At 44.5% G+C, this 14236-nt stretch overlaps 1 protein-coding gene across 1 annotated transcript in view; it reads left to right on the top strand.

The window, feature by feature from the left end:
- kel (kelch protein) overlaps positions 1-14236 on the top strand; it is a 34126-nt gene that overhangs the window by 14127 nt on the left and 5763 nt on the right. The window contains exons 6-8 of the mRNA XM_084586830.1: positions 1003-1269; positions 5034-5249; positions 8016-8217. Of these exons, the coding sequence (XP_084442956.1) occupies positions 1003-1269; positions 5034-5249; positions 8016-8217 (685 nt within the window). The remainder of the gene's footprint in view (positions 1-1002; positions 1270-5033; positions 5250-8015; positions 8218-14236) is intronic.

Genomic DNA, 14236 nt, shown 5'->3' with positions numbered 1-14236 from the left:
TTCGCAGTGAAAGTTGAGTCCTTGGAAGTCGGCAAGCAGGCACAGCTTTCATGTCATCCACAGTTGCTCGGGCCACCAGGCAGCGACAATGAAGCGAAGATGCGCCGGTCGTGGTAAAGAGCAGAAGCAGAAACATGAGACTCGGCATACAGCCTTCTGGCCAAATCCCTCGATTTGGGCGGAACAAATATCACTACTCCATGGGGCGATCCAGGATCCACATCTGATCCCAATCTGCCATTGGAATAGACAGCTCTTGCTCCCTTTCTGCCATTGGAATACGACTCCCTCAAACCGAGCATAAAAATTTGATCTGGATCTGCCATTGCAATTCAACATAAATGTTATCAAATGTTTCACCCCTATGCCCCTAAGGCACTGCAAAGAAGCCACCGCGCTTCTCCTCATGAAGTCATGTTTCCATAAGACGGGCTTCATATGTTGGCTGGTTGGCCTTCTTGGATGCTTTGCCTCTTTGCACTTGGGCACTGCAGGAAAGCAACTGTGGCGGATGAGCGCCGCTGATCAGTTTTTCATATTGTGAGTGCTCGTTAGCACATTCCCAGTTGATTGCCAAACCCATTATACGACCACAATTTGCCGAAATTTTCAATGTAGTAACCGAGAAATCTTGCTCTGTGGGAAATTATTAACCGCGATTTTAAGCATATGAAACGGGAAATTGTGTGAACCGGGAGCTTATCAACGAGGTTCTACTACACAGTATGTAGCAGTTGCAGCACACTAGGTGTATCTGGTCAATATAATGTGGCAGTGCATTATCATAGGAGCTGTAGACTTTATACGTGGATCAATCTTCTGTCCAAATGCCTTGCTCGTAGTTGTGTGCAACGGTGTGAATTGGTAAGGCATTCTTGATGAGCTGTTGCCATATTTTGAGCCAAAAGAAGCGAAGCCACTACGTGTATGTGCTCCTTTTGGAGATAGGACTAAAATTGCTGGTTGTGTTCATTAGCATGTGTGGTCCTTCTGTGATTGCAGGTGTTTGAAGCAGTGATGAACTGGGTGAACCAAGACTTGGCCAACCGGGAGTCGCAACTGGGCTCGCTGATGGAGCACGTGCGGCTGCCCCTGCTCTCCCAGGAGTACCTGGTGCAGCGTGTGGAGGAAGAACCCTTGCTCAAAGGGAACCTCCCCTGCAAGGACTTTCTCATTGAGGCCATGAAGTACCACCTGTTGCGTGCTGATCAGAAAGCCCTCTATGCCACGCCCCGAACCAAGCCCCGCACACCAGTCGGACGCCCCAAGGTTGGCTACACTATGCGCATGTTTCTCACTGTGGTTGATGGTGTGAATGCTTTGCATTAGCTTGCACTCTGTGTTCTGAGAAGCAACCGGGTAGGTGTTGGGGAGGGTACTTTTTGTGCAGAAAATGTCAAAATTTCTTAGTGCACAGGTTGCTTTTATTACATCCCACCTAAAATTGAAAAGTCAACGTGAAAGTCCGATTACAGTGAATTAAAAGAAATATTTTATGACCGTCAGTATGCTGAGCTGTAGCAAATGATTCCCTCACTTGTCTTCCCTGCTGTGAACTATGCTTGAGAGCTTAACTCTGAAGTAACTCTCTATGTTAAATTGAAAGATCATCAAGGTTTGACGTGATGCTACCAGTGTTCGACATGTTTGCATGTAACTGACTTCAGCAGGGTCTGTGTCGTCTCTGACACATTGGCCATAGTCACTGCTGAGTAAATCCTTCTTCACAATTCTATTTGGTTTGTAGAGCGTTTTCATTGTGAAGTCGATCGCCGTCTCAGTGAGCTATGTCCACATTTCCACATTGAGCATGCTTCAGCCAGAAATTTGCATGTTTTTAGCAATCCTTGGCCAGAGCAGCTTCAGTATGTGCGAAGCTTCACATTGTTCTGCCATTTAATGATTGACCTTTGGCCATTTTTACCTGTGTAGCATTCTAGTTACACGTAGAACCTTGTAGCCTCGTATGTACTCATCACTGGCTTTTATTTCTTTTGTGTCAAATGGGGGGGGGGGGGGGAAGAGGGGGATGAAATAGGAAGATTATGTGCGATGGTAGAGAGATAGAAAAAGTAGCATGCTATAGTAGAGAGGTAGCATAAGTAGCATCAATGCATTGAAAATCTGCCTAAACGAAACATTGCAGAAATAGGAAAATCTGTCTTTGTCTAACTTTTTACGTCTACCCTCTTTCCATTCTCTTTTTTTTTCCATTAGTGTATATGCACTGTCCAGCCGGTAAGGACAGGTGTATTTCTTTGCTGAAAAGAGCTGTTGTAGATGCCATGAAATGTATACCCTGACGGCATTGTGGCATCCATTTTTCAGGGTGAACTCTGTACTTGGGGATCATGTGAGCATTTGATTTTTTTATAATGAAGACTAGAGGTCAGTACATAATCAGGGAAGCATGATAAAACAGTATGAGAGCACTTGTATAGTCCCAGTCATAATACTGTGGAGCATGATTTGGTGATGAAATTCTTCTCACACATTATCTGGGAAAAATCAGGAAGTACTTTATACATCCGTTAGCACTTGCTCTTGATGTGCTTGCATATGATCTCTGTAGAACACACGAGAAAATTTCAAACACGGAAACATGCTATGTAATATTTTAGCTGCCTGTGAACTGGTTAAAAGCACAGTTAACATCACTGTATCATTTTAGTTAAGTGTGTTCTTTAATCTGCCAAGAAATTTCAGAAGAGGACACATTGAGGAGCCAATGAGTTTAGCACAGACAGCTCTCAAATTGAGTTAATTGTGTGCATGGTTTGACCACCTAACAAATTGTATTTTCTTTTGAGGAGTCTGTTAATAGGGGGTACTTGCACACATGGTTCAAGTAGGTATTGAAATAAGTACCGTAAAATTGCGCACATAATGCATTTTTTTTTTCCAGTTTTATTATGCAAGATTTCCACCTCATATTATACGTGGATCCAAACAACCTTCAGCTTAAATTCACAGTTCCGGTATCATTATTATTCAGTGCTGTGAGCATCAGGCTTCCAGCAAGAGGAGGTAACATCTAGCGGCGGCGTTGGTTGGGAGTTTCGATGATTTCAATTTCTACGCCATTTCACTATGCCGACCCCACGACCATGGTGCTCGCAATGCACATGCGACCGAAAGCAGGCTGGGCTCACCTCACATCATGTCAGGACTGCATTTTCCACGGACCTCTCCTGCCATGCTGGTTACACCCTATAGCTGGATCGCGAACGCTTGACCTGCATTCTTAAGGAGTTCTTCAGTCTCGCTTTCAAAAAATGTGGGCTACCAAACACATTTAGTGGTGCCGAAGAAAACAGTCCGAAAATGGGCCTTTGTTAAGATAAAAAGTATAGTTCAATCTCAGTGATGTGAATGTCATGGAGTTGCAAGAAATGTTTGTGTCATCTCGAATTTGTATCATCCAGAAATGAACAAAATTCATGTACAGAAGCACACGAAATGCATTCATGCAGATCTATTCACAACTGAGAAGATTTATTTGCAGCGATCCGCCACTGCTCACTGGTGCATACCAACGTCTGTGATTGAAGGGTCGAATGCCACTGCTCGCAATGCATACCGCTCAGCTGGCAACCACTTATCAACGACGTGCAGGCAGCAACTATAACTTGAGAGTGTGGTGGAGGTGCGCAAATTCAAATCATCTGTAGTAGCAGCACGGGATGTGGAACAGAGAAATTTTGTACATTGTATGAAATGGGCACTTCGGTCAGAGAATTTTACAAACTCATATTATCCTAAAGTTCATTTCAGCCCTGACCGTATTATTGAGATTCTACAGTAGCCCAAGCGTCAGGGGCTATTGGTAGCTCACTGTGTATTTTTCGCGCTACGATTGGCGTTAATGCTACTGAAATGAGTAATCTTATGGGCTGCATCTTGTAAACTATTTCTGTGAAATAGCAGCCCTCAGAAAATGATAAAAACTTGGTGTCTGAGGGTTAACCAGCACTCATGTTTGCATGTGTCTTTCTTGTCCGTGTTTCTACTGCGCTGTATTGTTGTGTATGAGGACAGGGACTTTTTCCATATGGGTAGTTGAATGTAAGGCACAGAAAGTACTGAAACAATGTGCGAAAAAACAACAACAAAGAAAGACTTCACAGATGTTGTGAAATGTGGCTGGATCAATCATGATGTATAGTTTTATTACATCGCATGTGGCATCAGAAATAGGACTGCTGTGGCGAGAATTTACATATTCATTTATTCAGTTGTTATTTCTGGGCTAAAAATGCAACTTTTCATGCTGAACAAGTGAAGTTATTGTAGCAGGTCTTATTATTGGACTGCACTAAAGGAATAGACTGTTTTGGAATTGATCTTGTAGTCTCAGTGTGTGTTGGTTGAGATATTCGCGATAGCGGTGGGTTCCTATGTACCTCCACGGCACGACATCTTCCAGGCATGTGCGATACGCATGAGCACTGGGTGCAAAGCAAGCTCCTGCAGAAGCACCAAGTGTCTCGTTCATTAATGACATAGGACTGGTACCCTTGTTGTTCGGCTGTGGAAAATTGAGGAAACATTGCCCAATAGAATGTTTTCACTACTGCCATCACCAATGGCATAACAGTGAGCTTATGAATTTGTTGGACATCATTTATTTGATGCAGTGGAACCCTTTTTGGGGTAAGCTTAACAGAGTAGTGAAAAATGCTATCTGTTGGCAGTTGGCTGGCCAAATGTGACCTTTGAATACATTGTAAAGTACTGAAAAAAGTATAGTATTTTCCGCTTTTGGTGTCCAAAGTTTCCAGAAGCAACAAAAGTCGCAGCAGTTATTGTTTTGATTTTAAAGTGGAGCAAGTAGCATGTCGTAAACCCGTGCTTCTGTAAAATTTCAGTGTACTTCCATGCTGCGGTGTAGAAAGCATTTGACATAGTGGGGATGGTGGTCAGGCTTCCCAAAAAGTGCTAAAATGAGTTATACTATACTATAGTAGTAGGGTGGGTTATGCTGTGCTGTATTGTGTTTGTGAGCTAACCTGGCCTGTGGGTGTTTCATGCAGATGCTGCTAGTAGTAGGGGGCCAAGCACCCAAGGCCATTCGTAGTGTGGAGTGTCTGGACCTGCAGCGAGATCGGTGGCTGCAGCTTGCCGAGCTTCCCAGTCGGCGGTGCCGTGCTGGCCTTGCGCTTCTTGATGGGCGGGTCTTCACTGTGGGTGGCTTCAATGGCTCACTACGTGTGCGCACTGTTGACATCTATGATCCTGCGAGGGATCAGGTGAGGATTTTTTTTTTGTGCAACAGGGCTGTTCACTTTTATTTATTTATTTTTACTGATTTATATAGCTCTTTCATGTTTTTGAAGGGGAATAGAGCTGCCATGATGAGCTTTTTGTTCAAATGAAAAAAATGCTCATGTGCTATGCAATATAAGGGCATATCAAAGAATCCTAGGTAGCCTAAATTGACCTGGAGCTCTCTGCAGCATCCCTCATAACCCTCGTCTCACAGACATGGAACCCTACATGGTTCCGTACAGTATGCTTTCTAGGTCAAACCACTCGGCTTGAGGCAAATAATCACGAGCTTGAAAATTAGCTTGCTTTCTCCTTTTTGTTTTGACAGAAAATATAAGCTATGATGGTTAATCTGGAAAGAAAACAGCAGTTTATAATCAGCAGCAAGGCATTCGAAGCAGTAAGGGAAGTGGTAAGTGGTACACCTATCCTGGGCAAGCAGTGAGTGCACATACTGGCCATGATATTGAAATAGCTTGGGAGAATAAGAATACAGGGGAGTGCATTTGGTAGGAGGTACTGCCAGGTGATGAATAGGTGCTCACTAATAACTCTCAATGGAAAAGCATATAATAGCTGTATGCTGCTACCGTTCACCAATCGGGCAGAAGCTTTGAGGCTAATGAAAAGGTTTGGAGCTGAATTCTGTACAGCATCAAGTTATGCAAATAAAAATGGTAGAATAATGGTAAGTCATGGGAATCAAGTTAATGATACGCCTTGATTCCTCTTGATAAGCAGCGCATGTAATGCAGAGATCAGTTAATTAATGATCCCTTCAGGTAACAGAGTGGATTGCAACAGAAGGTTAGGTTAGGAGGGGGCAGAGGGAGTCTGTGGGCAGATAAGGAAGTCTGCAATGGTAGAGTGATCACAGCTGGCACAGGGCAAGGTTTATTGCAAATCAGTGATGGATTGGGCATATTGAACTAATGAAACAGTGCTCACTGCTTTTGTGTTGACAGTCTGTATGTTGTTTGGCAGTGATGTATGGCTGCGTAGCTCCACAAATCATGCTTAGTTCACCGTAATGTGTTGCAGGCTTAGGTGGTGTGTGTGTGTGTGTGTGTGTGTGTGTGTGTGTGTGTGTGTGTGTGTGTGTGTGTGTGTGTGTGTGTGTGTGTGTGTGTGTGTGTGTGTGTGTGTGTGTGTGTGTGTGCGTGCGTGGGTGCGTGCGTGCGTGCGTGCGTGTGTGTGAGAGAGAGAGAGAGGGAGAGGGAGAGAGAAAATTTCATGGAAGCTATTTTCAGGGGCCCAAGTCATGCCGTAACTGTCTTATGCCTAAGTCTTTCCTCTTTCTTTTTGTTTGATTCTCAAGGTAGTAAAGGTTGTCTGGCACAGTAGATTCTCACTAAGGCTAACCTGTCTAAAGGGGTATAGACACTTAATTTTAATTACACATTTTCTTTTGTTATAATGCATAAGACATTAAAACACCTGGATTGTTACATGGTATTCGCCTACAGCCGCTAAATAATTTATAATTGAATTTTTCTTGTCATACTGTTTCAGTTTCATCAACTAAACAATAGCTTTAATGTTAGAGGTGGCTTTAGGCCACATTAGTCATGAAAAAGTTTCAACTTAATTGCTAATATGTAGTTTAATTCACTGCAATGCTTAAGCCAGATAATCTTTAATAGATGTAATAACAATGAACGACGTATTAGTGATTATGTGGCAGTTTTTTTTTCATGCCTCACGTGACCTAAAGCCATCTTTGACGCCGCATCCATCGTTTGATTGTTTGAAAGCAAACTCAAAATAGCATAAAAAGGAAATCCAAATATAAATTATTTAGTAGCCGTATGGAAATATCATGGGTGGTCTGTGTGTACTAACATCTAAAGAGTCATTTTAAAGAACATACTCTAACAAAAATTTGGCTTCTGTAATTTTTTTAAACAAATTCTCAGCTAAGATAACCAATGTGGAACATATAGTTGGTTTCTCATAGACTCGATGCAAAGAAATATTCTCCTAAAACAAACTGCTTCACAAGACATTCAGCTGAGATGAACTTTTGCTGTGTCTGCATGGCATTATAGACTTTTTCAATTTGTGCTCCCTTGCAGTCACCACATCACACTCTGAACTATTGTGTACATGTAGTGCTAGTATGGTGGAAGTGCAGGCAGAACTAGTTGCGACAGGAAGGTGTTTCTACATCTGTGTACATATGGTGGGAAGGTTTACTGAAACAGGCGAGAAGAAAAATTTAAATTTTAAAGGTGATCACTTCCCTGCAAGAAACTGGACCATTGCAAGACAGCTTTATAGCAAATTTGCAAAGGTGTGCGGGAAGACCTTTTGTGGGGCTCATTCTTGTGGAGAAGTGTTCTTCTGGGTGCATGATAGGCAGGGCGCCATCACGCCTATCTGCGGGCAGTTGCAGAGCAGAAATTTGACCAGACAGATCATTGTGTTGCACGAGTTGCCTGCAGCAGAGCAGAAGTCGTATAGGTGTGAAATTTGGGACATAAAAAAGAGGCTGGCTCAACTGCAATGCACATGGGAGTGAAAGGATAGTGAAGGGGAGGCAAGTATGGTGAGGAAAGGAGGGTGCTGCACAGCTGAGGATCACAATGCAGTGGTGCACTTTGTTCATCAAAGAAGTGAGAGCTGTGGTGCAGCTTGCCATCGAACAGAGCAGGTGGATTTGCTTTGCAACGATGTGGTATGACATGCTTGGGCAGGGTTATCTGTTTTCTTAATAGACATTATTGTTGTTCGTCTTGCGTATGCAGTGGAGCCAGGCACCTAGTATGGAGGCCCGGAGGAGCACGTTAGGTGTGGCTGTTCTAAACGGCCAGATCTATGCTGTCGGTGGCTTCGATGGCTCTACAGGGCTGAACAGTGCCGAGAGATATGATCCACACACTGAAGAATGGACAGCCATTGCATATATGAGTACCCGTCGGAGCAGTGTTGGCGTGGGAGTTCTGAATGGTATGTGGGCTTATCATCATTAATTAGTTTCGCCGCTGTTCAATTGCCTAAGCCTGCCCTTTCGCAGTTCATTTTCTGTTTGAAAAATGATGTTTACCGGAGAATGATGTGAAAAGCCATTTTGTATGTATACACTGTGAGCATAGAGGAGGTTGCACCGTCTGTCGTCGGTGCCACAAAACGCAGACGAGACGTCTGGCAGCCTTGCTCCTTGCGTTTTACTGCACCGTTGAGCGTTGTGGTGTGTGAAAGTTGCAATCATTCGGATATTTTGTCCCACGTATGAATTGAGTCATGTCAAAAACTAACGGTCGTGTAATGAGGTGTTCAAACCGTTGTAGAAGCTACCCCAGAACGTGTTTCTACAAGTTTCCTGGCCACCCTTACGAACGGGAGCGAAGCCAGCAATGGCGTTCCGAGAAAAAAGAAAAGAGCTACACACGCATGGTTTCCTTCGTAATATTTACTGCATTGCTTTATTGTGCTGCGTTGTGGAATATTATTAGCCACATTGTGTGTGGCCAGTTAACATCATCGGTTCGTTTTAAATGCTGCTTTCATAGTTGTATGCAAAAAGGAAATAGCACACTTTTTTTACTCATCACAACTGTTAAGTGCGCGTGATTACTGTGCTGCCAATTTGTTAAAGCGAACGTAACATGAATCGCAACATGGCTCTGGATAGTTTGTGAGCTCTGTGCACATCTGTGTTTACATAGACAATGCGTAAGCCATAAAGCATTGCTGCAAGTGCATGCTACTCACATGCTACTCATTCTAGGTTTGGCAAAGCTGGGTCTTAGTTTTCAGTTATAGTTGTAGAGTATCCTTCGGTGTGTGTACTTGCCAATTGGGTATGCTGCAGTCTCTTATTTGTGCAATAATGCTGTTTCTAACAGGTGTGAAGTTGGGACATTGCCACACGTTGTAACACCTTTGCAATGGTTAAGTGCTCCCTCTATGTCCCGACTGGTACATTTACCTGGGTTCACCTTCCCTTTAACCTTCCCTTTTGAGTGTAAATGGCAAGCTTTTGTGTCGGGGCTCATTTCGTAACTAATAGCGTCTTACAGCTTGTTTGATGCACATTTAGTTTGCTTTCAAATGTGGTAAAGACGGGAGTTTGTGGGAGCCAACAAAAGCAGCGGGGTTTGCTGCCAGCATTTCATTAATGCGACTAGTAAAATTACCTGAACAAGCCAGCATACCTACCCACAATATTTTAGCCACTTACAGATGGCTTCGGTACCAGCATCTAAGAAGTAACAAATGTAAATTTATTTTTGGTGGTTTTTGCTGCTTTTGCCTTTAACCTGGGTAATGCAAGTTAGGCACAAAATGTTCAAACGAAGCTTCTCACCTGTTACAGATGAGGCAAAAATCATGTGATGCCAGTCTTTTAACAAAGAAAAACAAAAAAAATTGTGTTTGAAATGCAAACTTTAGTATGCTGGTTGAGCAGATGCGATTTTCATATGCTGCGGTGGTGCTCCAGCTATGCGGAGCTCTCCACTACAGTGTTTAACGAAGCTCGTGAGGGTACAGAATGCAAGGAGGCATTCGCACTGAAAACCAGGGCTACTTGAGATAGTCCTGATTTGAGCTACAAATGGTGAGGTCTCACTATTTCATCGACGTGTTACAATCATGTCGAATTCAATAAAGATAGTGCAAATATATTTCCGATTAGTCCAGCGTGTTTGCCTGTACACAAGTGTGCTTCCAAAGTGCCCATTCTGCTCGCCTCTCTCAATGGCCGCTTGACTGGGCGTGCGAAGCAGCACCATGTTGCAATCCAGGGAAACAAACAGGACATCAGATTTTTCTCCAAACACTTTGTGTAAGTGTGGGCACTAGTTTTAAAACACAAAAAGAGGGATGATGCTCATGATAAGTTTTACCACGTAGCCGGTCTTGGTGATGCTTGTCTGCTGCAGGCATTTTGCATGAATGGGTCAGGGCGTCAGACTTCGGACGAAAGTCCTATTGCAACTTTGGACAAAAGTCCACTTTGGAGGAGTTAAATTTTTTTCGGGCGCTGTCGCCATGGAAATAATCGCCACACACCCGCACAAACGGCAAATCACATGTGCGGACATCTGACATGCTTGCTGCCTCAAAGGGGCAGCCAGGGAATGTGCCCCGTCTGTGCTTCCCGCAGATGCCAATAGGTGGCTTTCAGTGGCACCCTTTCAGAGGTATATACACAGTTGCATAACGGATGGCATTCTGTCTGTGTGTTTATTTTGTGTCCTACTCGGGAATGCTTTCCTCGGTAAACCTGAATCATGTAGCCATGGTAAATGTTGAAATGCTTCTAATATTTCAAGTGCAACAACGACGGCACACAGATAAAGAGATGATAAGACATGCGCTACTTGCAACAATTTATGAAGCAGACAAACAGCTGCTTATACAGTCGAACCCGGATAAAACCTCGTTATAACGAACAGTTAAAAAATCTGAAAATAGTTCGCTCTATCCATAGTTTGCAATATAGAATTTCATAGAAAATGCATGCAAAAGCACCAAAATTCAATCAGAGAAGGCACAGCAATTCGGAGGGTGCCTACTTGGGTCACGTCCATTTATTTACGCGCAAAGAACTGCGTTATCGCGGCCTGCTTTTTTGTTTGATCGCATTCCGTATCATGCCCTGTTCCACAGTTTGCAAACACTCAGCAAGGGCAAACTCACTGCTCTCAATAGCACTGCAGTGGCTGCGTAGTAAATCCAATGCAGCAAGCGCTTCTGTGAAGTCAGAATGTTCTCATCGTCTGCAGCGTCAGCCTGAGCTTCGTCTGCGGGATGTTCAGAAACTTCCACAGCGATTTCGGCGTCCGTCAGTACAGCCGTGGTCGCCGCGATGTCGTCGTCGCCTACAAAGTCCTCTGCAGTCATTCATTAAGCTCGCGGAGCTCTGCTTCTGCTTCGTCGGGATCGTTCCCATCGTCATTTGATGCACGGGCTTCTGCTGGAACAAAACCTACGTGCCGAAAGCAGTTGACAATCGTTTCGCCTGTCACGCTGTCCCATGCCGCTTTAATGCTCCCAGCAAGTCGATCTTCAAGTCCTGCTTCATACGAAGCTTCACGAGAAGAGTGTCAATCAGTCTCCTCCAAGGCCCTGATTTTATCTCGAGCTTGGTCTTTAACGTCAGTGCTGCTCTTTTTTTCACGTTCACCGCCATCACAGCACTATGCACACCCGCGCACCACACTTGACATGACGACCGACGCAGCTTCCACCGAACGCTACGACGGCCACTCCACGACGCCGCGACACCGCCACACCGCTGCTAACACTAGAACGCGAAAAACACAAAAACCAAAAAGGCAAAAGCAACATTCGATCGCGCCAATGCTGCCGCTGCTGAAGCGGCGCTGTCAGCGATTGCGAGATGCGAACGATTTCTCATGGCCTCAGAAATCACTTCCATGTGCACAAACATGCGTGCGGGGGTGATCTCGGAGGCCATGGATTTCTTTGGCTGTTAACTCTCAATGCCGTCGTGGCATCTGTGGCGCTGTCAGCGCCTGCGAGGGAGTACCGAACATTTGCTGCGCCGCACAACACACTTGTAGTGCAACGAAGCCTGCCTCCTGCTATTAAAGTGAGGTAGTGCTTGGCGTCGCGAAGCTCGTAATATCCGTTTTATGCCGAACCGCTTTCACTATGGGAAATTAAAAATACATGTGTTTGACAAAAATATATCGGAAGAGTTCGATATATTCAATAATTCGTTATATGCGTGTTCGTTATATCGAGGTTTGACTGTATATCGAACCCGGATAATTCAAATTTTGGTTATATCAAACTCACGGAATATCCCCTTGAAAATTCCATGTAAAAGTATAGCAGAGCTGCTTCGTATATCGAACTCAGTTTCACCGGTCGTTCGATATATTGAACTCCGCACCACACATTGGACGGTGCGCCTTCCCCAAAAATGATCGCATCACCCTCGGCCGTTTGCCGCGTGACGTTTTCAAGCCACGCCACGTGCGGAAGGAATGAGAGGGCACAGTTCGGCGATGCTGGTCTGGGGCAGCGCCGCACCATTTCCCCAAAGGCGCGCGTATCTGCGGTGATCGCTGCCATGCAACAACACGTGACGTTTGCAAGCCATGTGCGTGATGGAACGAGAGGGAAGCAATGTAGCCGTAGTGTTCCGGAGAGGGAAAAAACGCGATAGAGCTAAGCGCAAGGGTGTGCCCACTCTTCTGCCCAGCTTTATCTCTCCCCTTCCTCTCCCTTTCCCAGTCTTCGTTCGCAGCAGCACGCACTACACATGCGCGGACAAGCCAGCTTGACCCGTGCATAGCCCGTGGCAGACGCTTTCTCCAGTGTGTGTTGTCAACACTTAGCGTGTGGCGGGTTGATGTGCGGTGCAGCCTCGTGTTGTCGTGCTGAACAAGCTATGGCGGCTGCGAACGTTGAGAAACAGTAGTTTTTTTTTTTTTTGCGTGAGTCGTTCATTTTTACATCTATGAATCAACGAAAGCACGCGGTCAGCTGTGATCATGACACCGACTTATAGCATTGTTCGCTTCAAACGGCATTACGCTTTCCAATGATTTTGTGGCAGAGGACTACGCCCGCTCCAAGCGCGGCGTGATAAATAGAACCAGGCTTGTGCAATCAAGCCATCACAGGCACTCTGCCAAGTTCGCTCCCTGCCACTGCAGGACTTATCAAAAGTAGTCAAAAGATAAACACACTGTGATTGTGACACTATCGTTGCGTAGCATCTTGGCACGCTACCAGTAAATGAGCTTGAATGCGACGGTCGAGACGGAGCGACGCGCTACCGAATGCTTTTATTTTTTTTTTTCAGATTCTTGGAGGGCAAAAGGGAAAGGGGGGGGGGGGGGGTTCATTATGCGAGTGGGTTGGTTATGCGACAACTACAGTATCATTTTTCACAATCACAAGTGGCGTCTGAAGCCGATTTCTGTATATCGAATTATTGATATATCGAAGTATTTCACGATCCGCTTCGAGTTCGATATATCCGGGTTTGACTGTATAGCCATTAGAGGGTGGGGGAAAGAAAAGGGAACGAAAGATGATGGACACGTGTGTGATCACAAAGAAGGCAAAAGAAGGGACATGGGTGATACAACAGTATCTAAAGCATATCTAAGAACTTGCACTCTTTTTTACGTATCATAATCGAGTCTTTGTGATCTTGTGTGCCTCTATCAATTCGCATGCCGTTGTATCTTTACTTTTACAGGCGATTCTGGTTCTTCTTCTTCTTTCCCGCATTCATTGCAGCGAAGTGGCAGATTTGAGCCTGTTCCATTCTTCAGCGATCGTTTGTGCTCTTTTAGATGTTCATTAATGCAATAGCATGTTTGTCTGGTGTAAATCTTTCCACAAGTCAGTGGGATGCTATACACAACCCCCACATCACATTCCACAAAGGGTTCACACACTTTCCTTTTAACATTTCCAGAATTGATCATTCTACATAACGATGCAAGTTTCCTGGAGGCAGAAAAGACGACGAGAACTCTGTACTTGGCGGCCACATGCTTCAGATTATGAGCAACATTATGGGAGTGCGGAATTACCACTGGCTTAACTTTCTTTTATGAGGCTTTGCCTTCGTCCTTGTTTCTTTTTTCTTTTTTCACCTTTAGTAGCGCCTTGGTGAAAGAGCTTAAAACCGAGAAAGGAAAACCAGCCTGTTGAAGCTTTCCTGTGCTTTGCGACTACATGACTTTTTGAGGGAAGATTCGAGGCACTTGTGGCGATGGCGCGCTTTACCGTTTTCAAGTGTGTAGAATCGAAAGGCAACAATTTCTTATGGGCACAAGGACAATGCATCCAGCAGGCATCTTCGTCCGTAATGTTAATGACAATATCTAAAAGCTGCAAACTGTTTCCCTTCGGGAGTTCATAAGTAAAATCCGAATATGGTGTATGATGTTTAAAATCAGAGCTTCCGCAATCTGCAGGTAGGTCGAAGGTAAGCATTTCCTCAAAACAATTAAAAAGTCATTGATGTATG

Source organism: Amblyomma maculatum, unplaced genomic scaffold (assembly GCF_055883805.1).
Source record: "Amblyomma maculatum isolate TAMU_Amacu unplaced genomic scaffold, ASM5588380v1 scaffold_64, whole genome shotgun sequence".
Classification (NCBI taxonomy): domain Eukaryota; kingdom Metazoa; phylum Arthropoda; class Arachnida; order Ixodida; family Ixodidae; genus Amblyomma; species Amblyomma maculatum.
The sequence above is the reverse complement of the archived record's forward strand: the minus strand, read 5'-3'. Positions and strand labels throughout refer to the sequence as shown.